At 32.2% G+C, this 24,762-nt stretch overlaps 1 protein-coding gene across 1 annotated transcript; it reads right to left on the reverse strand.

The window, feature by feature from the left end:
• On the reverse strand, positions 1 to 23,781 carry LOC130445149 (protein decapentaplegic). Its single transcript, XM_056780673.1, has 3 exons — positions 23,655 to 23,781; positions 12,215 to 12,516; positions 1 to 972 (listed from the first exon to the last, which is right to left on the reverse strand). The coding sequence occupies exons 2-3, from the start codon at positions 12,504 to 12,506 to the stop codon at positions 95 to 97; spliced, it is 1,170 nt and encodes a 389-aa protein (XP_056636651.1). The 5' UTR covers positions 12,507 to 12,516; positions 23,655 to 23,781; the 3' UTR covers positions 1 to 94.
• Positions 23,782 to 24,762: the final 981 nt, after the last annotated feature.

The raw sequence follows: 24,762 nt of genomic DNA on the forward strand, positions 1-24,762 counted from the left end.
ACAATAAATGTTTAGTGCTAGAGGGTAGGGTAGCATTGAAGTTCAAATATGATCACAGACGCGGTTACGTAAAAATTGTCACAAACAAATTCGACTACCGGCAGCCACAACCTACAACAACCATATCTTTATAGTTTTTCAAAACAACCTTTTCGTCTTCATCCAAATAAAGCATCGAAATTGGATTAAGATGCGTTGGTACGCAACACGATTTCGGAACCTTCTGGGGGTTCACCGAATTCATAAGCGTCTGTACTATCGCGTGATTCGTAGTATTTAAATGCGACGCTAGAGGGAAATTACACTCTCCTTGACAATAATAAGCGTCGTAGCCGGGAGGAGCTACAATCCAATCGCTCCAACCGACCTCTCGAAAATCGACGTACATTTGATGCCTATTACACGGGTACCTCTTCTCGTTTTTCGATCGGTTATGCTTCTTAGAGTTTCGTCTTCTTCTTTTTATTTGGGTTAACTCTGCCCCGCGCCTTGGTCTATTTTTCCCGTCGTCTGTATAAGCTAAAAGTATAGGTTGAACATTGTTCCAGCTGCTATCGTCTTCTTGGACGCTTCTCCTCAAACGCACGTGACGTTTCGGCTTCTTAATCTTCTTACCAACTGATTTTATCGATACAAGTAAACCGTGGTTGTTATTTTTTTTATTCAACCATCTTTGCACGGCGGGGAACACGTCCAAACTAACGGTGGTGTTTTCCCTCGTATCGACCAATACGCTATCGATAACCCTCGTTATAGCGCTTCTTTTTTCTTTAATTCCCGGGTGGATTATGTCACTTACTAAAATCCTTTGTAGAAAATCCTCTTCGTTTAGACCTTCGCTTAACCAATGGATCTTTTCTCTGCTGAGGGTTAATTCCGCGGCTTTTATTTTTTCTTCTTTCGGCACTGAAGATACGTCGAATTTTAATCGAAACTTGTGATGACTCGTGAAACGGGTATCCACAGGACTTTCTGGAAAGAGAAAAAAATCATCAAACGTTTTGCAGTATTAACAAATATGTGAAAATATAATTTTTCACTTTTATTCGTATACTAATGTGATCTAATTAATTTTTTTTCTTATGTCAATAGAATAATTAGTATTGAACGTATAATTGCCGCACACTGTAGTTAAAAAGACATACTCCTTTAGGATTTGGAGTGATTGTAAAAAAAACAGATGAAATCTAATTTCTAATACAAAATTTATTATTCGGTCATATATTAACTGTTAAGAATAATAAAAAAAGGTTTGGATGGGCTAAAAAGCCTATGATTTATTGTTTTTATAAAGGCATTTGGTTGGGATAAAACATCTACTTCATTATTATTTCATTATCATTTCGATTTTTAGAAGTAACTCTACATTAACTGGTGAGTTTTTATATTAAAATAATTCTTTACGAACCTTTTTTTGAAAGACTACAACGATTTTTTTTTAAATTGTTAACTTGATCTTCTTTATTAAATATTTCTATTTGATTTTCCTCTTTTCCATACCAAACTTTCTTATATCTATCTTCACCTCTTCCATTCTCTAACTTGGTTTTACTGTTTTTCTCTTTCCCTCTTCTTGTACTTTCAATATATTTTCCAGTATTTTGAAATTATTCATTAGAGAGACGTTTTTCAACCATCTAACTTCTTGTGCCCTTTATACATTGGTAATTATTAGTTGATAGTGAAAAGTTGTTCAGAAACCTTCATTATATTGAATTCCTCCAAAAATTTTCCATAATTGGGATCATTATAACTGTTTCCAAATAGTCTTTTATTGTATTGTTCACTTTTATTGATAAAATGATTTTTGGTCTCTGTGAATTATCTTTCACTTTGCATTTATTAGACCCCATCTGAATTGGAATGTCTGGAGCCATCGGCGATATTCGTTCTGGATTACACTGTCTGACACGCGTTTCGATAACCAAATTAACGTAGTTTCTAACACATTTCCCGCTACAGCCTGTTCTATTTCATCTTCACTTCTTCAACTTCATCTTCAGTAGCCTACAATTTATCAAAGTAGTCTGTCTGAGTTCCCCGGGTTATTTATATACCTTGGAACAGATCCCAATTCGATATTGCATTGCATCTCAACTTTTTGACTTTTTGGGTTTTTTTAGATATTTAGAACGTTTTAGATATTTAGGGTGCAAATACTAATGGTGGAGTAAAACTGAACGCACTTGTTGAATAATCGGTTTCACAATAGGATTTGGCAGGCAAAAACTAGGGAGCTTTCGGAATGCTAAATTCGATCAAAAGCTTTCAAAAAATCGACAATTACGATAGTGAGAAGATAGTTGGTATAATACTGAATACGAATTAGAAATTTGTTTGTCCTAGATTATATTTTTTATTGCTAATAAATGATATAAATTTTCATAAAACCCTTCGAGGGAATATTACTAATTAATATTATTAAAATTAGATTATTCTGTATAAGATATTCATATATTTTCAGTTGTGACAAGTTAGTGTATGCATGTACAATATTATTTAATTAGGTATGAAATATTGTATAATATGACCGTCCCACTTTCGCTACAGAAAGGCAATAACAACATTTTAATCAGTAGCGTCGAAGGCAATAAAGAAAGAATTAAAAAAAATAACGATGATGAAATAACTGGAGATTTATTTTTCGTGAATGACAATTTGCAAACATTCATCTCATCCAATCGACTTCTCTTCTTCAATTCCCCATCAATTATAAGCCTCAACACATCTGCTATTTCTTTATTTGTTTTTTTTTCTGTGTATTCCATCAGCATTTTAATTAACCCCTAGAATTTTGGGGGCTACAATAAGAAAAAAAAGACCAAAATTTATCATTTTTGATGTCATAATAACATGGAATCATTTAAAGAAGTTTTACAAAAAAAAACGTAATAAGTGATTATACTTTAAAAACACCTTGTATTATATTTTTTTAACTCTCACCGTCTCAAATTTTACTGAAATTGAATTTACACATAGTTGTCATAATAAAAAAAAACAGATTTTTCTCCAAATTTAAAAATATACCAATTTTTTTAACGGTTGTAACTAATCTTCATAACATGGAAAGTTCGAAGAATATAAAATTGTTTTTTGTAGAAAATTGCTCAAAAAATTCAATTTTAGTAAATTTAGTTATGTCAAATGAAAAAACAACCCCTTAGAGTTGACCTACAGGGCACAACCTTGGTGAGGAATTTTTTCATATGGAAAAAAATGTTTTTTAAGAACCCTAATGCATAATTTAGGCAAGACAAAGCTTGAACCACAAATTGAAACATGGAAATTTTATTTATACATTCTTCATTTCTTTTAAAACAAATATGATGTTATAGTCGACCTGAACCTGGCGACCTGAAGATAGGCGCTTCCTTCGGCTTCAAAATCAGCCGGTTTTGCGATGTTAGGGAATCGCTCCGAGCCTCCAAGTAAAGTCGTTTTTGCGAACGGACGCAGTTACAAAGTTAACAATAATCTCTAGCTTCATAAGCTGATGCAGCTAGTGACTAGAGCTTCAATGACGTCAGGGAATGACATGGAAATTGTAGAAAATCTCCTGTATGATCCAGTTTCTTATTATCTTCATTGATCAATGGTGAAAAGATTAGAGATTCAGTGCAATTGGGATCTTTCCAATGTATTTAGCAACAAAATTATGAGAAAATACCTCAAAGTACTTTAATTAGGTCTCCTTGCCATCTCCCACTTTAAATTCGTCTATAAACCTTATCAATAAATTCACTTAAGTGTTTTAAATCAATTTCTGGCAATTTCAATTCAATTTTTCATCATTTGCAAAGGTTCTTTACTATTTTCAAACTGTTTGTCGATCAAGATATTGAAATAACTGTCTTAAAGGAAGTTGATTTGAATTTGGTATAGAAAGAAAAAATTATCTCAAAAGTAACTATCTCAAACAGGAGATCATCATCTTGTCTGATAGTCAAGCAGACATAGAGCTCTAAGCTCCAATATCATAAAATGGATTCCAGGACACAACGGAGCAAAGCAGGCCCTTCAAGGGACAGCTAAAATGGAAAAGTAGGTACATAGGAGCGAAACCAATTATTGGGACAATCTACTGGAGCTGAGATAGGCCAAGACTCTTCTGGGAAGCTTTAACCAGAGTAGATCTGCTGGGTGAAAGACTAAGGAGCTCCAGAGCACTTCACCTGGAAGCGCTTGAACTAGAAGACGAAGTTCTCTGGTAATACCACATTCTAGACTGTTCAAAAGGATTGATGGATCACACACAAATTTTCCCAAAGATATTGACTATTTTTTATTTTATAAATCTACGCCATTGCAATCGACTGTTTTATTTACATAGTTGCCAGAATTATAAATAGTGAAATGCTGATTTCTCGAGTGGAATAATCTTGTTTACGTACTGTGTTGATTGATAATTGAATTATTGTTGTTGCTAGAAATATTTTTGAAGAAAATTCGCCACGGGCGTTTTCATGGGTTCGGCATTTGGTCAAATTCTTCAACCGGTACCGGGATGTCATTCTAACAGGAATAGTAAAAAATAATCAATTGATCATCTAATAATTGAAAGATATTTTATATAAATTTCGATAGAACTTTTCGACTACATTGATAATCATCATAAAAATCGCTTACTTTCAATAAACCAAACGGTAGTATTCCAAATATACAGTGTTGAACAAAAGTATTATCAAATAATTGGTAGTCAAGACTTCCATCAAGTATCTGAAGTAGTCTTCATTCCACAACAGAATATGGCAACTTTCCTTCATTCAACTCTAACATCTTTAAGCCTATCTTGAATTTGTGGTAACCAGCTTCTACTAATTTAGCGTTAATCGTTATAATCTGGTCAAGACAACTAGCGATTTAACCATATTAAACCTAAACATTTTACTGGAATGAGCGAGGTATGGTCTATTTAACTCAATCTTCAGATGTTCCATACCATGACTATCTTTTCAAGGTGATTGATTGATCTCACGAAGTTCCTCAACTGTTATGGTTGTGAATCTCTTGTTTTGGCTTGGACTTTTCTATAAACTATTAGTTTAGTTCATGGAGACCTTTTAGAGCTCATTTATATTTTCACGCTAGCCTGTCCTATCCCCAACAGCCTAAAAAGCCTTCCGGGCCACCTGGCTGTTGAAGAGAATGTTCCAATTCTAATACTCAGAGCGAAAATGTTTATTAATTAATAAATCTGCTTGAAGAATAGTAAACGCTAACGGTATGATTAAAATCATGTCAAATCTAGCTTCTTGCACTAGCTTTGGACCATCTGTATATCAAAGAGATAGATAGAGATAGATTAACCAATTTTTTATCACCGCTTTGAATTAGATATCTGTCTCTATCAAGATCAATTGATTTGTCTTTGATTTCCAGCTTCATCAATTCGATGTATTAACATGGCCTAATTTTTTATGTTTTATATACGAAATAACGACCTGGAAGTCCATTCAATCGAAGAGGCTTTGTAGTTATTATTTTTATCGATTTTTAGATTTAACAACAGAATTTATTTTTAATAATAATAAAAAAATTCGATCATTTATTACTAATTTTTGTACATAATATACGATATTTTATTAATTTCGAGTCCAATATGGTGTGTAATCTTTTAATCGGTAATCGTCGAATGTTATTTATAACTATAATAAATGCATACATCAGAAAAATTTCGAGATATCGAGTTTATTATTACGTCTTATAATTACGTCTTTACCATCCAATAAATACGCATTTGCATTAATTATATTTGAATCTATTTGAATATTCGAAATGTCTTTTTGAGTATTTGTTGGCGTTGTTGACTTTTCGATCGAAATAAATAATTTCCACATTTTTTTATTCGTTTTTTAAGTAATCGTTTTGTGGTAAAGAAGAAGAAATATACACAGCGAACATTCAACTCCAATTTCAAGAAGACTACAAACATTTAGTAGTGAAGCAGTTTCTGTTGTAGTTCTGTGATTCCAATTCCAATCGAAAACTTCATATTTATATACGAAGAAATGATAAAATATGTAAAAGAAGAAAAAAATGAATAAATTGAACGTATACATACAACAAAGATCAATCAAAAAATGAACCTTTTCAAAACTACGAATAAGTTATATAAATCAATGTACGAAATGTCCAATAGTGAATCCACACCCTTTGATTAAATGTATAAGGTGTCCAGAAAGGGTATCGGGTATTTGTAAGTTTAAGTAAACAAAAAATATTTATAAGCAATATAAACTTATTGTTTTTTGATATCATATGAATTGGAAAATTATTTAGAAAAGATGATGTTATCCAAATGATGACCGTTACGTTGCTGGCACTCTTCTAAACGGGAACGAAGATTGGCGATAACACGTCGACACAAAGCTCTTGATATTGCTACCATTTCTGACCTCATGTTTTCTTTCAATTGGTTAAGGTTCGTTGGATTATTTTTATAAACCTTACTTTTAAGGTATCCCCATACAAAATAGTGAAGCGGGATAAGGTCGGGGCTTCTGGGAGGCCAGTTGATGTTACTCCTTCTCGAAATGACTTTATTAGGAATAATTCATTCACAACTTCCATCGAGTCATTCGAGGTATGCTAGGTGGCCCCATCTTGCTGGAACCACGTTCTTGAGATGAAACCTGCAAACTCCTGCAACTCTGGGACCAAAACATTTCGCAACATATCGCTGTAACGGTCACTATTCACATTGATTGCGCGGCGTCGTTGATCTTCATGAAAATAAGGACCAATAATTCCTTTAGCAGACATAGCGGCCCAAACAACGACCTTTGAGCTGTGCAGGGGTCGTTCATGCTTTCGTCTCGGATTCTCGACTGCCCAGTACCGACAATTCTGCTTATTAACATGACCATTCAGGTGAAAATTTGCTTCGTCGCTGAACAGTATGTTTTCAAAGTTGTTAAATTCTTCAACTGAATGAGGGCGACCAGAGTTTTGAATTTTAACTGTAGCACCTGTATTCTCGAACATCCTGATCCATTTCCTAATGCTATCGTCACTTGGCGCGTGTCGTGTACGATATTCCGCACGATACAGACGTTGAGCAGTCACTATTGAATCACCGTTACGATAATACGCTCGTACGCAAATACGCGATGCGTCCCCGAGTACTGTTCCATCGTGACTAAAACTCTACAAAATGGCGGACGCCACGAACCCCTCCCCGCTCCCTTTCGTCGCTCCGTTTCGAACGTGGCGCGAAAACAAATACCCGATACTCTTTTTGGGCACCTTGTATATAACAAAAAAAATAATCAACATATCAAGTTCTTACATTTTTTTCTTCCTGGAACTTTAATATAATTAGCTTCTGACCTATGGCCCACCCGGTAAATTACTTTATCATAACTGTATACTGAATTCATAATTTTCGAAATTCAATTATCTTCTGATAACTTGTATAAGTTCATATTTTGAAAATATGAAATATAAATACTAAAAAAAGTACATACAGGGTGTTTTCTACTCTCGTTTCTTTGTTAGAAGCCTTCAAAGCAGCGGAATCAGAAACGAGAAGTCGTATGAGAAAATTTTTAGCATCAAGTCTAGTAACACCCTGTAGTAAGTAAATAGGCAAAAATCAGTGGATAATTAAAGATGTGGTGGATGATATAGAACGAATTTAAGCAGAGAAAATGAAAAGAAATACCTTAAATTAACTTTTATCTCCGAAATTAAAATTTAACTTTAAGAAAACTTTAAATATAATCGATGTGTGCGCCATTGGGGTCGAGGAATGTTTCCGAAAGAGAATGTAGGTGGTATACATCTTTTGATTACTTTAATACTGATTTGAAAGTGTCCTGATTATTAGTCACTCACACTACTTTTTCATTGTATTGAATAACATCTTTTTTTTATATAGTATGTAATATAGATTGTTAATAATTCAAACAGGTATATGTAGGGCGGTATTCGTGGAATTTAAAACATTGTCGAAAAGATTCACAACAATGCTTATTTCATTATTCTGATAATTAGTGACACAAATTAATTTATTCGGAAAAAAAAACAATAAACTGCCGTTGGTTTATCAAATATTCAATCTTATTTAAATATTGATTATTTACGATATATATTGAGTTATTATCCTCCATTAGAAGGAATGAGTCGTCAAAAATAAAAAATGATTGTTTGAAGAATGTTTTTTAACATATTTTGGGAATAGAAACATTGTATAATAAAAACCTTATATGGAATCTTCTATTTTATCTATTACCAAGTTTGTCTAAGTAGATTTGGTTTCTTATTCCAATCAAGCTATGTAATTTAGAACATACCCTACTGGTCAAAAGTTTTGGCCATCCTATAGATCTGACGATGAGATACAATTTTTTATTCCCTTGTAACCCCCTTTTGTTTTTATTATTTCAGAGTTTCTGAACAATTTCGAGAAATAATCGTGGTCTATTTGGTTCCATTCCTTTTTTAGTAAATTAAATTGCAATAATCCAATGTATCTAAGCCGTCTCTGCATCATCTACTAGTAAATTATATCGACAAATTTTTTTTTGACAGGACAGTTTTCAGAAATTTTCTCAAATAACACAAATAGTAAATCGAATTTCAATAATCCAATGTATCTAAGCCGTCTCTGCATCCTTTACTAGTCAATTATATCGACAAATCTCTTTGCAGCAGGGCAGTGTTCAGAAATTTTCTCAAATAATACAAAAAGTAAATTAAATTTTAATAATCCAATGTATCTAAACCGTCTCTGCATTTTTTACTAGTCAATCATATCGACAAATCTCTTTACAACAGCGCAGTGTTCAGAAATTTTCCCAAATAATACAAATAGTAAATCGAATTTCAATAATCCAATGTATCTTAACCGTCTCTGCATCCTTTACTAGTCAATTATATCGACAAATCTCTTTATAACAGGGCAGTATTCAGAAATTTTCCTAAATAATACAAATAGTAAATTAAATTTCAATAATCCAATGTATCTTAACCGTCTCTGCATCCTTTACTAGTCAATTATATCGACAAATCTCTTTATAACAGGGCAGTATTCAGAAATTTTCCCAAATAATACAAATAGTAAATTAAATTTCAATAATCCAATGTATCTTAACCGTCTCTGCATCCTTTACTAGTCAATTATATCGACAAATCTCTTTATAACAGGGCAGTATTCAGAAATTTTCCCAAATAATACAAATAGTATATTAAATTTCAATAATCCAATGTATCTTAACCGTCTCTGCATCCTTTACTAGTCAATTATATCGACAAATCTCTTTATAACAGGGCAGTATTCAGAAATTTTCCCAAATAATACAAATAGTAAATTAAATTTCAATAATCCAATGTATCTTAACCGTCTCTGCATCCTTTACTAGTCAATTATATCGACAAATCTCTTTATAACAGGGCAGTATTCAGAAATTTTCCCAAATAATACAAATAGTAAATTAAATTTCAATAATCCAATGTATCTTAACCGTCTCTGCATCCTTTACTAGTCAATTATATCTACTAATCTCTTCATAACAGGGCAGTATTCAGAATTTTTTCAAATAATACAAATAGTTAATTAAATTTCTATAATCCTGTCTAAGCTGTCTCTGCATATTCTACCAGTCAGTTTTATCGATAATTGTTTTTGACATGATAGTTTTCAGAAATTTTCGGTAGAACTAATTGCAAAGTTCGTCCAGCAGTAAAAATTTTTATTTGAATATGCTTGTTCATAAATCGCGAACCGGCAATAAATAATAGTTCAGATACAGCTCAATTATATGTTTTAATAAGTATACGAACGTCAAATAGAAAATTATGAGCAATATTTTTCAAAAAGAATGTGCATTTGCCAGGTGTGCTCCTTGAAATATTCATAGTAAAACATTTACGTTTACTAAGAATCATGTTATTCATGATTTCCATGTATATTAATTTGTAAATTAATTCAACTACTTACGCCAGACTTATAGTCGAGGAGCTTGTTGGAATTTACATTATTATGGAACTGAGCAAGACTCAAAAAGCGATATGCGAAGACACAAATAGAAGTTCGAAATTAGAAGATGAAGACAAGAAATAAAAAAACACTGGAAGAATTACCACCCTATGAACCTAGATGGTGTGTCGCGCGCTAAAAAAACAAATGAGGTTTCATGAAGATGAAACAAGACTGAAACTAGCAAAGAAATGAAAAATCTAAGGTAACTAACAAAGAAACCATCAAAAAAGGGCAAAGGAACAAAAATAAAAGCATAAAACCACTTTGGACTTTTGTAATTAGTTTAAAAGTAAACCTGGATAGAAAATAATCAAAAAAAAAAGTATATACAGCTCAACCAGCAAAGACGAATGCAATCTACGTCAACATATAATTAAAAGAAAAAAATTAAAGGTTTGCTTGGAAAATTTGATGTACAAGATGATGCTAACGACAAAAATGTGGATAAATGCATAGAATTTTTTGAAAACTATGAAAGTACTAAGTCTAAATCTGACTGGATTCAATATTTGATGCAGTAGAACTATCTATTCGAAATCTGTAAACTTCTGTGATAATTTTCAAGTATTTGGACCTAGAATAAATTTTTTTGATCGTTTAATTTTGTTTTGTCAGTCTGGCTAAACCATCTAGCGAGCTGTATAGTACTAGATGTGCAGAAACGAAAGGAATCCAGGACATTGGATGGAAAAAATTATTTTTCCAATACGCAAACACAACAATCGATGGAGTGATTGCATTATTAAGTGCATACAAAATTGAATGTCAATATCATCAATTATTATGAGAATCGTCAAGATATAATTGTGATAAAGTTATTAAATAAATGAATTATTAATATTTTTCATGGGCATTCCAAAATACTGAAGCCATAACATTCCCAGTTGACTGTTGTGCCCTTGGACGTGGTTAGGTTAGGTTAAATTAGATTAAGTTTGATAATATATAACCAATTTGTGGAGTAATTACCACAATTAGACGACTAGAAGGTTCACCATCATCGACCATGTTTAAATTCAACAAACCAATAACAAATGGTTCTTATCTATGTAGTAGGGTCCGGATAACACTTTTGGAGCCATTACTGAGCTTGTACAATATTTGTTTTCCTCAAGAAGGAATAATAAAATCATTGTTTTGAAAATAACGCAAGTAACTTCACATAAATGGCTGTCACTTTTTACTGACTAATCGAAACGTTTGACACATAGCCTATTGACAGTTCGTACTTCATAAACGTCATATGGATTTGTCAATTGTAGCACTATCTGTGAGTCAGTCACACGATTTACTGGAGTTCCACCTAAACGACTGTCTACCATGTTAAAACTGACGATACCGCTTTTTCATTGAATCATGCAGATACTATCGACTTTTTGCGAATTTGCGTAATTTTTTTCAGTTATTTCCTTGATGATGGTATTGTTCATTCTAATTCCAAGCGCCCGTACTATACAGTACGTTGTATATGCGGTTGTTAGTTTATTATTTTAATATTGATTATTATCAATATTTTCTTTATTGCCAACTACCTATTGCAAATCTTTGTGGGCGGCTTGATTTCTAAAAACTTCTTCCGGGAACTATTGATATTTACTGAATTTGATTCTTTGCAATAATAAATATGGATCGAATAGCAACCGAACGTAATTCGTATTTGCGTTGTTTTGAAATTTTATTTCAAGAAATAACGCTTCGTAAAAATAACCAGTAATTCTAGACAAAATAATTACTAAAAGTTATTGGTTAGGATTTAAAAACATTAAATTACTTATATAAACATCTCGGGCATAATGCGGAATATATACTATAACTTTTTTTAATTGTTTCCATTTTAAAAAATGAACGATTTTTCGACGTTTACGTGGTTCTACAAAATTTCCCATAATCGTTCTATAAGTCACAAAGTCCAAACCTTTTTTTATTGTTTTATAAACCTCACGGTTATAAAATACCAAAAGAAGACACAAAATTTGTATTAAACTCAGATAATTTCGATTATTCTATAATACGAGGGCTGCTACTAAAGTTTTGAGATAAACAAATATTTATATCTTTCTTTTGCACACTGAGTATGTTCACCGTTAAAAATATCAAATTCTAAGATTGCAACTTAAGTAGCAACCCTCGTAATATTTAAAATAACCTTAATGTTTGTACTACAAATTAAGTTTTATTACAAACTAGTTCATACGAATTTTACAAGTAAAACCAAAAGTTTTTTGCACCTACCAACATGTGTAAAACTCCTTATGGTATTTGCACTTTTAGTGTGCCATCCCCTCCTCGGAATCGATGTCGTATCTAAGGGAAACCCCATCTGCATTTCGTATAATTCGATCATAGCTTGAGGTATCACCACTTTTGATTTATCTATTTTCGGCCGGCCTTTGAAACCAAAAAGCGACAAAAGATTCGTTTCTACTTGATCTTGAACGTCTTTGGGAACCTCCGAGGAGTTCGTCCTCCAACAACATTCGAGAACAGCCAGAACGACCAGCCAAAAACTGTTACTTAAATTCATTTTACGCGGCCTGCAACAAAAATAAAAATTCTTGAATAAAACTACTCAAAACAAAACTTTTTATTTACGTTATGTTGATGATAGATAACGATCGATTTTATTTGTGAATTATACAACATTTCCGTTTTTTGTAGAGGTTTTAACTACATTTTCATCTGTATAAGACTGTCTACTACATTTAAACACACGACACAGTTTTTAACTGTATATGTACTGTAGATTTTTCCATCAACTCTTTAAAACTCTAGTATTTGATCACCGCGCTTTCCTCGACGCAATCAATAGCATTTTCTTTGTTGGTATAAAATATATTTTATTTTTCCTACATTTTAGAATATAATTATAAAATATTTAAACTGCCGTTGATAGGTATTATAGATTTAAAAAAAAATTGGTAAATCGATTAATATCGAGTTTGATTATTTTTTACTTCGCACTATGTAATAAATTATTTCTTCTATCGATATTATTAATAATTGAGATTAACTGGAAGTTGCTGTAAACAACTTTATCTCAAAAAATGATAAGAGGACTTTGGTTTTTGTTTTATTTTTGAGGTTAATCCTTGACTTATACAGTTTGATATAACAGGACTCAAATATGAAACCGGATTAGTACGAATAAGACTTTTTTTTCATTAATTTGTTCAAATGCGATGGATTTTTTTACTTTTTGGACGATGATGTCTTGTTTGCAGCAGGTTTCTTCCGAATCTCGATTCAAATGACTCTAGTTCAAACGGGAGGAATCGATTTCAATCGACCAATTCATAACCACTTAAAGGATTGGAATAATCTCCAAAAAAAAAAACGGTTGTCTTATTTTTTCTGAGCCATAAATGGATCTTTCTGTAGTTTGTCTTCTTCTATCTATACCAGGTACACTCTGATTTAGTTTGAGAAGATAACGGACCCCAAAATTTCGTCAGTCCAATTAATATATTCTTTGGTAAATCGTAGACTTGGTGGGCTGGGGTTAATTTAAACTTAATTGAATCTTCTTCTGAGTGTTCAGCCGCTCACAGTCACTTTTCGCGTTTCACTGGATTCTTCTTTGTCTATTGGAACCGCGTCTTCGATAAAAGCTATACCTTGAGCAACTTCATCATTTGTGTGGATTTTCAGGTAGAATTTGATAGCTAACTGATAGTTGTGGGTCAGGTATATAACCTTTTATCAGTTGTCACTAATTAGTACTGTTGTTAAGAAGTTTTTGGACTGCGAGAACAAGATTTTATATCATTTTGTAGCTTTGAGATTTTACAATTTCGTGTTCAGTTTTTTCAGTGACTCGCGACTGCAGATCGACTAAATCGAGTGTATTTGGGACATTGTTATGAATTTTATCTTCAGGACGGTGGAATGAAGAAATATCAAATGAAAGACTTGGTGTACTTGAATAGGACAAAGCCCACAAGTGGCCGGAACTCCGGAAAAGAAGAAGAATATGTTTTTAGTTACATAACATTGAATGGAAAAAGGAAATTATTCTTTTATTCGCTGTAAATCAGAGAAATTATAGCAGAACAAAGATTATTCACAAGAATTAACGCAGTTTTTTAATTTTTGTCAACGAAATAAAAAATTTCGGTTTAAACATGAATATAATACCCATTCTTTTGTCGTAATACCTGTCGGTAGATACGAAACTGAAATTTCTTTGAAGTGATGGTAAAATGGGTTTCTATTTTATAATTTTATTATAGTCTGGCGCCCTAGAGACGTTGATCTACAGTGAAAAACAGAATATTCCAATTGTATTTTTAGATAGAAATATATATATATATAATAATATAATATATATAATATACTATTATATATTTTTTTCATAATTAATTTATTGTACAAATAAAAAGCGGTATTGATATTTTTTTTATTATTTCGAATAACGGACATATTACCAAAAATATTTTGATAAAATTTCCGCTATAACTCGTCGTTGATTAAACAAAATAATTCATGAAAGGATTTCAATCAAAGAAGATTCATTCGCTTTCCAATCACCTTCAAAGTTATAAAAATTTCACTAAATATCTCCGAAAAGAAAAAGTTTTAAACAAAATATAAATCTATTGAAAAGTTGTATAAAAAAGGTTTATAAACATTTTATAAGTAAACGTATTCTTTCGATTGCTAAGGCCCAAAACATCTCGACAATTTAACTAACATAACTTAACCTAAAATCAACTTCCACCCGACAGAAAGAATAGAAGAATGGATTAACCTAAAAACACGTCAAATTTACTTTTTTTTCTGTAAAATTAATATTCAATGGGTCGGAACTACACTTAATATCTTTTTTATATAGTACACTCTGTATATGTAATTAAAGAAAGTGAAGTAAGCAAAAGAAAATGGGAAAAAAAAACCACAGAAAACACTCAAACGCTGACGAACAAGCAAAAAGAGAAGAAAAAGCAAAATATCTCGAAGAATAGTAGTAGTCAACTGTCAATACTTTATGATTCTAACCTTTTTAAATCTATCTTTATCAAAAAAATGACAATTTTAATAAAAATTATATCGAAAATATGATAAAGAATCTGATGTTTGCCGGGTTTTTATTAATTTCCCACATTTTTTTCTTCAGTTTGATTCTTTGTTTGTGTGTGAGTGAATCCAAAATCTCCCGACATCAACTATCATTATAAATCAAAAAGTTTAAAACCAAAATTTTAAATCTACACAAAAACTCCTCCAAAGCAAAGTAAAATAAGCATCAATAATACTAAATAAACTGTTTACAACACAGTTTACCTGAAGACAATCATTTGGTTATCGAAACGCGCGTCAGATAGTGTAATTGTGAGTGTTGGTGTAAACAGTATATTCAATATGAATATCACCAACGGTTCCAAAAATTCCAGCTTAGTTAAGCATCAATATTCTCTAGAACGAATAAAACCCGGTTGAGCTACTTAAATAGCGAAACTAGTATGTTATTGTCAAACTTTATGACGGCAACTTGACATATTCACGTCAGAAAGTAAACTTAAGTAGTAGCCCTCATAATAAGTAACAACAACAAGGTGATAAAAGGATAAAATTCGTTTAAGACATAAAATCTCATCGATTCCCACATATAATCAATGGGTATCAAGTTTGGAGAATTTACTGGACATGGTTATTTTTGATTATTATGAATTTCTAGTGCGATGAGGCTTAGTATCAATGGCAAAATATTCACCCCCAGCGCGTCGAATGCAGTTAGTTATTTTTACATGTTTTCCATAACGTACGAAGAATTGACATCATTTCTATTATTAATTTCGAAAAAACTTGTTTAAAATAAAATTAATTATGTTAATCATTTACTAAAAATCAAAATACACACCTGTTTATTATAAACAAACGTCAATTCGAACAAGTTCTTTCAAAAATAGCCAATATTAACATTAAGTACTTTTCCTTGAAGGTCATATCTTATATTTTACATATATTCAAAGTTTTAAATACAAATTTTATCGTAATATTGCGACTGCAGGGTTAAAAAATACCTACAAACATTTTATATAACTAAAAGACATCCAATCCATTCGCTTTCCTAAATACCTTCAATTGGCGTCAATTCAGAGGGTAGGCAACAAAATAAACGGGAAAAAAACTTTCTTGTCCACTCTGTTTATATTCCTGTGATTACCAATTTTGAACTGAAATTTTTGATAAGTGACTTCAAACTTTGAATTTTAATCTTTACCTCCATACAAATAATCATCCCTGTATTAAATACAGGGATATTAAAGATAATTTATGTCAGTGATAGTATCCTGAAAGTCCTCAATTCATCTAAATCTTCTTATCAAAATAATAATCAATTGACAAAAATCGTGATTTATAATTTAGGTATCTCAGAAACGACGTTTACTTAAAATTTGTTGACGTATCTTTGTATAGGCACAATTTAAAACAAACTTTAATGAACGATCAGTTGTTTTTCTAGTGTATGTAGACATAGTTGCGCCACTGAGTCTCTCAAGAATCTCTAGCATGAATGTTGGCAGTTGGTGGCTTTGGTGAGGTCAAGCAAGTTGGACTCGTTCACCTTTTAGTAACGACTGGAGAAAGCGGACTGCTGAGATGCGAGATGCGATCACTCTTGTCTTCAACTTGCGACTTCCAAATAATATCTCTCGGATCCTATACGTCTGTCGTATTAAACCACCGTTGCCGGATATTCGAATTTAAATAAATATTCAAAGATAATATCTCCATTTCATTATAACAAATTCAAAAATTCAAAATAATAATTTTTTTGTTGACAAATCATCAAAAATATCAAACAAATATGTGTTTCAAACAATTATACGAGGTTTGTTCAAACAATACAAAACTCGTTGTCACTAACTCATAAGTTTTCGTGACTAGCTTCAACATAACCTCAGTTTTGCTTTTTTACGTGATCCTGACGCCATTATCGTAAAATATTATCTCTCAATCTTCATTTTATACACAAATCTTGACAATTATTTCACATTTAAATTACCCATACTTTAAACTAAACGTCTAACAGAAAGATTTAGCAACAGTCAAATACGTGAGATCTATCGCCACAGACCCATCGTATAATAGTTCATTCGGCTTTAAATTTTTCATTTCATCATACAAAAGGTATAAAATTGACCATTGACCACAGACTGAAATGACGCGTTCCAGATATCTGAAGAAATTAGTTGTTCCTCTCAACTAAAAAATGCCTTTTACTAAAAACCCTGTATATTACTACCATGTTCTATAGGCCATAATCATAGATTATGAATTCCATACAAATCCCCTGGTATTTGTGTTGGTATTATTGACAGAATGTAACTAACCAATATTATTTTCAGGTCCTAAATTATTGTCTCAGAAATATCGAATTCGACACCCTCAGGGTGGATATGATGAAAAATTTGCGTGGTATTTTCATAGAATATTTGATCCACCAAAAATCCAGCATCTTTGATTACTGCAACAACATTTTATTACCATCGTACCATAGATCTAATGGTGGATGTCAGTAAAGAATTCTGTAGTTGATATACTTGCTTCCAAGCTGAAGATGAAGAGTGGAATTGTTGGATCAGCTGTAAACACAGGGGCCTCCAGTAAACGGGAACACAATGGATCCTTTTTAATGTTATTGTTGACAATGACAAAGAGGAAAAATCCTTTTTGAGGACACCATTTCAAATCGCTTTCCCGTAGCACCACGAATTATGACATGATTTGATTGTATTTGAGTAGACGTGGCAACGTTTTTCATCAACGTATATACTATTACATAGTAAAAATACACGTAACTGTTTTTACGGCGTGGACTGAAGGTTAAAATGTATAAGTTGCGTGTAAGTGACTTCTTGTATTTTGGTCAAAAAAAAAAAAAATGTTACGGAAATATTTCAAATAGTTATTCAGGTGGTTTCTGCTCTCTCGATTAAGAAGACAGGTTTATAGTGTATGGACGCACAAGATAAATATATCTTGGTTATCTTCCTCGTAGGTTCAAGGGCAGTTTTCTTTTGTACAAAGAAAAAGTTGAATGTCCAAGCGGATTTAGAAATTTTTAATTCAAATTGACGTGCCAAGAATTTTTACTGTTTTTATAGGCATATCTCTTCAAAATTCTTGACATCGCAGAAATTCACGACGATTACTTCATTGGTACTGACATCTCGTCAAGCTTGACATCTGATGATTTACTTTGCTTTTCTTAAGACTCTACTTTTAATGATCATACAAGGTTTTTCAAAACTACAAACTTCCAAAGAATTTAATATGCTCTATGTTTAACATGGTTTAATAACATAAATTGAAAATTGACCATTTAGAACTAAACACTTAATATCTTAATAATTGGTATGACTTCTAATAACATCCCTAATACCATTAGCCATAGATCTATATCTATAATTGTCTGGCAACAGCTCGCTTTCCAAGTTCATTTTCGATTAGAGCAATAACTTGAGCTGCTTTTTTGTGGTATAGTATGCATCAAACTAACAAACTTGAACACTGTTGAGATTATAGAAAACGTTCAACCGCGCTAGAGCTGTTGGTGATTCGCAGATCCGCGCTAGAGCTGTTGGTGATTCGCAGATCCGCGCTAGAGCTCTGGGAGATTCGCAGATACGCGCTAGAGTTATGGGAGATTCGCAGATACGCGCTAGAGTTATGGGAGATTCGCAGATATGCGCTAGAGTTCTGGGAGATTCGCAGATATGCACTAGAGTTATGGGAGATTCGTAAATCCGCGCTAGAGCTGTTGGTGATTCGCAGATCCACGCTAGAGATGTGGGAGATAGAGAAAGATAGAGATAGACAGAGAAACTAGAGATGTTCCAACTCCCTTCCAAACGACAACTACCTTTCATTTGAAGGTGCCTTTAGTCCAAAGTTTTAGGAATATAAAGCAGCCATCAAAACTGGATGATCTTCGACTGAACGTGCTTGAAATAGCAGACATACTAGACATTTCAAAGAGTGTAGTACTAAAAATTTGGACATGAGAAAGCTGTGTGTGTAAGATGGATGCCGCGTTTGTTCAAACAGCATCGTGAAGATGTTTCCACCGAGTGTTCGGCTTGGTGGTGAAAGATTTTCCAACAATGGAGAGGTAATGTTAATAATGACAGTTTCGAGTTAAACATCGATGAGAAAAGTGTCCGGAGCTGAAAGGAGTTGAAGAATAAATATATTTTCCCCAAAATTTTCTTCGTCAGACTAGCTGCTTCAGGAAGCGTCCTCGTAGAACGAAAACTAAATTCTATACCGTTTTATGTTTGTATAAAATTTTATCCTATTCGAATTGATCAACCTTGCAAATTGTATATAATATCACGATAATATGTTTAGAGGAAAACTAAGATGAAGGTTACACTCTGTTTAATACAAGTTATTTAAGCAAAACAACATGAAATTACTAGCATTGAACAATAGTATTTTCAAGTACAAAATAGTATAAATCGGAATATAAATTTTTCGTGTAGGTGTTAGGAACAAATATTTGTGAATAAATCACAGGTAGTCGGCGACATGCTGGCTAGATATTTTTGTTTAAACACACGGGGAAATTACGGTTTATACGGGGTGTAGCTAAAGTTAAATTTTAGTACAATACACTTATTGAAAGTAAACATATTTTCAAACAACTTTTAACATGCCATTCGGTTTTATTAATTTCCTTTCGTTTTAAACAAATTTTATATTTGAGGAACACATCAAATATAATATAACATATTCATGTTTGGTTATATTTATTTTTTATTCAAATCTGTTCTACCTACTCGATCATTTTTTAGTAATTTCCGTTTCTTTTGTAATTTCGGACACTACAATAAAGAAGTTCAAACATTTTTCGAAATTTACTTTGATTTCAACACGTAGATTGGTTGAGGACACACATTTAATTATTATATAATTACTACAACCACAGAGATTATTAGCGACATGTCAATTCACAGTTTGTGATAAAATTGAGTGTCTTTTAGATACTTGATTAAGTTTGGGATAATACAATTATTGTTTAGTAGAAAAATTGTATTATTTGGGAAGTTGTTAGTTAGCTTCTATACATTCCACAATTCAAAAAGTGTGATTTTTATTTGGTTCGTACGATTTTTCCATGGTTTTATAGATTTTAATATCGATTGCGATCTGTTCAACGCATTTTCTACTTGCACTAAGCTTTCGTAGTCATTCGTTATCACTTTTGTTTGTTTTTTTGTTTCCTGGGATGCCGGTGATGCCACCCAAATAATTGATACGTTTGCCTTAGATTAGTGGATAAAATGTAATTGACTTTTAACGAGGAGACCTAATGGAAGTTTGGGAAAAAGCGAATAGTATGGACAGAGCTCGTAGAGTCTGTACTTTTAGGATAGCCATGTGATAATCCAAGGACTAACGTGAAGCTTCAAGTGGAGCTAAATCCTTTTTACGCATAAAGGAAAAAAGACGAGAAAACCACGTTTCCAGTAGGAAATTCCGCACTTTTAGATTATCAATTTATTCAGAAGCAGTTTAGCAATAAAACTGAACATAATATAATGTAAAATTCAAAAAATATGTTTAGAAATTTGTTGCCATTTGATCGTTTGAAAGAGGAACTTGGTGAACCGCGATTCAAAAGGAATACGACGGGAAATTATCTTGAAAAACTGTACAAAAATTCAGCTTTTTAATTTAGTAATAAAATTTTTGAACTGTCCTCGTACTTCTGTTATCTTCATTCGAACTTACTATAGTTCACTAATAAGTATTTTATCGGTGGGTCATTTTAGAGTCCCATTAGGTGGTCGAATCACATTTTAACTTAAATGACATTTCTGACGATTGTAGTACCTGGCAGGTACCATTAGTCAAAGTCCACCTGAGTCTTGTAGGTCTATTTATATTTCTAAAGAAGTTGTTTGTTCATAATAGTTGAATATTATAGTAAAAATACTGCTAATTATATAATAAAAATTACTAGTACATCAATAAATTATTGTTTATTATTATAATTGCATCGGTTTCGATAAAATGTGTTCAAAACAATCGAAAGTCTATTTAAGGTAACTTGATCACAACAGCGTCAAACTGTCTGATGGATAATCACATCCGTAACAGTCAAGAAAAATAGAAAAGACGTACGAAAATATATTTGAAAAGGGATGCAATCAATAATTTCACCATATAATATAAAGAATAAAATCCTGTAGAACTTACCAAACATAGATTTCAGAAGCAAAATCTTGTAGATTTTATCAAATCCAGAAATCTCAAGTAAAAAAAAACTAATCAGCTTTGCAATGCAACAACCAAACTAATAATATTCCAAAAAGTAGCTGAATTGAAGGGAAAGATGCTGCTTCCTTTTAGAAATAAGTTCATTCATCGAAAGTATTTAAAAAACTAAAATAGAAACACCTTCACATGCAATTTCTTATAATTGGTTTATTTAAAAGTAATCGAAAAATTAGACAGAAGACAAAAAATTCACAAAAAAGATTAATCAAAGAACACACAAAAGTTGCTGGAGAAAATAATGTGAAAAGAATAAAAGAAAACGTAAATAAAAGATTCAAAAAATTGAAAATATTGAAAGAAAATTGGTTTTGCAATATATAACCATGGAAAATAGATAAATGAATATCAGATTTTGACCTAAAGTGGTGTCCCAAGCTGCTCGTGGTCTACCTTTTCTTTTGCCTGGCATTCGATTTTCCCATAATTTCAATATTCTATGAGTTCTTGTTTTGGTTCAATTTTCAAATATTCTGTTTCATGTAGGTTTCTAAATCTATTAATTCTAGTTACGTCTTCGAAGCTATTTCATCTCTGCTGTTCCAATTTAACTCTTCATACATACTAAATCCTCCCTTTTTTTTCTTTCGACATAATTCCTAGGTTTTGGAAGCTACTAACTTGATCTATAAGTTCCTCATCAACCCTGATTCCAATTTTCCCCTCTACATTTACCATTGCCATAATTTTGGTTATCATTTTATCCAGTTTCAGTTTTCTGCCAATATTTGGTACCAGTTGGTCAGAGTTTATTGTAGATCCATCTAGTTTTCTGCCATGATCTTTATATCATCCGCAAAGGCATATTAATAATATTTTGTTAATAGTTTTAGTTGTCATGGACTCAGACTGCTTCCTTGTCGCACTCCTTCTTGTGTTACGACAGTCTTCGAATCATACTTCGCTTATTATCTTCCTACTTGTTTCTTTGTACAGGCATTACTTGGTTGCAGGATCTTTCATGAATGTAAAGTCAGGATATTATAGAAAAACTTGGAATTCAAAATGTGGTGAGATGGATTGAAGATATTATGTTGAAATAAGATAAATCCTGGGCTCCACATATATGTGGTGTAACGTATATGAGATTCCTTATAAGTTGGGCTAAGCAAGAATCAAAACATTTCCCTTTTGGTACACAAATTATTTGGAAGCAACCACAAGATCATCTAGGCGTTACAACCAAGCCCAAACACATTGTTCAGTACCCAAACTTATGACCGATCAACAGACCAAACCTATATAGTGCCTAAATCAAGCAAGAAAGTCAGGATTCTGTTTCTAGTCAACCCCATCAAGTATCTCAAGAGAATGACTTAAGTTATAAACCGCAAACAAATTGAGCTTTTGAAGTCTACAAACTTTGAAGGAAAGTTGATTGAACTGGAAGAAATCGCCTTGAAATGTTTTGTGAATGTTGTTCAAAAATTCCAAGTGAAACCATAAATTATAAAGCTCATAAATATCCTGCAGAATCATCTAGTTTTCTTTTCCATGAATTTGGGTGCTCTAAATGATGAACAAAATGAAAGGTTTCATCGGGATACTGTTGGAGACGTCAATTTTTTTTCCATTGACATATTATTGTTTGGTGGCCAAAATTTGGTGTAAATTTTAGTGTTTTTAATGTCATCTGTCAAAAATTGGGTTAATTTTGCCGTCGCTTTGACACATTTCGATGTTTTTAAAAAAAGAAAAATTATATTGCTTGGAAAAAATTCTCCAAATCTTTTTCTATTACTGCAGCAAAATTAGTCAAATTGTTTCACATTTTAATGCCATATCCGCCTTATTTACCCGATCTAGCTCACTTAGATTACATTCTAATCTTAAAATTATAAAAATTTACCCGAAATAAAGTGTAGAAGATGATTTTATATCAACTTGGATTAAATAAAGCGAAATAGATTCCATTTTGACTTTAAGTAGTATTCAAATGTGAAATTAGTAAAGCAATTTTATCGAATTCCCCTTCTATTTTCGAATAGAGTTTCTTAGAAAATTTCTCTTCCATATTTTATTAAATATTTGAATAAATAATTTAAAAATGTATTGTTCTTAAGATAATTCATATTCGTTGGAATTTGTAATCCAAAAGGATGCCAATTGTATACCTCAAAATATTAACAATGATTTTAAGTCCTTCAGAATGAGCATTGAGCGTTCAAGTAGGTACAATTTATGATAAAATCTTCGGTGACAACTAAAATTTATTACAAAGCACAAAGGAAGGAAAATCGTAGGTAACACAGGTAGTCCATATTTATCATCTTCAACAATTAATAATTAGAGTACATATAAGATACATTATATATATATTGAAAGTATGTTGAAATTTGTTGACTTCTCAAACATTATAAACGAATAAAAAAACGAAGAATCATACCTTTAGAGATAAATCAGTAAATAATCCGTAATTCTTTGATCTCAAACTATAAAAACAAACATTGCATGAATCAGTTAATATGTCATAGAAAATATTCACTATAACTGTTCACTAAACTAACACAAACGGAAAGTCGAAATAGCAAAAACATTACAATCACTTTGTTAGGAAGAAAGAAAAAAAACTTTGAAGAAAACTGCTTAAGTAGGAGACGCACAGGTCAACTGTGTTTGGCGTCTTATACCAGACTGATGAGAGATTTCCACCCTCTACCTGTTAGTACCTGGGAAGGTGTGGGGTCTTGTTCATCCAATCAGATACCTCCAATCCGCTTGACACGTGCTCTGACAATGACTTAAGTGTGTATTGTCAAATACACTCTCAACGTAACTTTTTTTTATAAAAACAACCACACAATTCAGGACCGGGCAAGAAATCTTATAATCTACAGGATGTTTTAGAAATTATCAAATAAAGATCAATAATTAACTAAATATATAATAGAATAAAAGTCTATTTTTAAGTACGAGGACTGTTACTTAAGTTTTGAGATAGATAAATGAAAACAAATTGGATTATTTGAACGCCTCAGCCGCTTCTTCTACAAAGACGTTAACCTGCACGGGAATCGTTGGACTTCACGGTGGATGACTCATCAATTCGATGTTTTGACTATTCAAAAGTCGTGGTACAAAATGATTGGTTTCCCTGATTTTTCCGAACAAACATTCTGGTGTCTTATAGAAGCACCTCGAACATTTCCTTGCACGAGCTTTTCTTGAGCGATTTTCAAATTATGCACTCAAATGTTAATGCAATATTGAATGTTTGCTAGTGGAACTAATGTCCAAATATGCATCAATCTCAAGGTATTGAACATAACATCTTGCAATTGCAGTTTACGCACGGCATCGATGTTTTTTTGGCACACAACACCCGATTTTGGACAAAGTCGAAACGAGTCGGATCTGCACACTGCTGTTGGTTTAATCCACGTCGAGAGTCATAGAAAATTTTTGACCAAGATGGATGTAAATAACTCAAATATGACACCATGTTCTAAGTACATTCACCATTAAAAATGTCAAAGATCGTGGCGACAATTCTC

Source organism: Diorhabda sublineata, chromosome 6 (genome assembly GCF_026230105.1).
Source record: "Diorhabda sublineata isolate icDioSubl1.1 chromosome 6, icDioSubl1.1, whole genome shotgun sequence".
NCBI classification, from domain to species: domain Eukaryota; kingdom Metazoa; phylum Arthropoda; class Insecta; order Coleoptera; family Chrysomelidae; genus Diorhabda; species Diorhabda sublineata.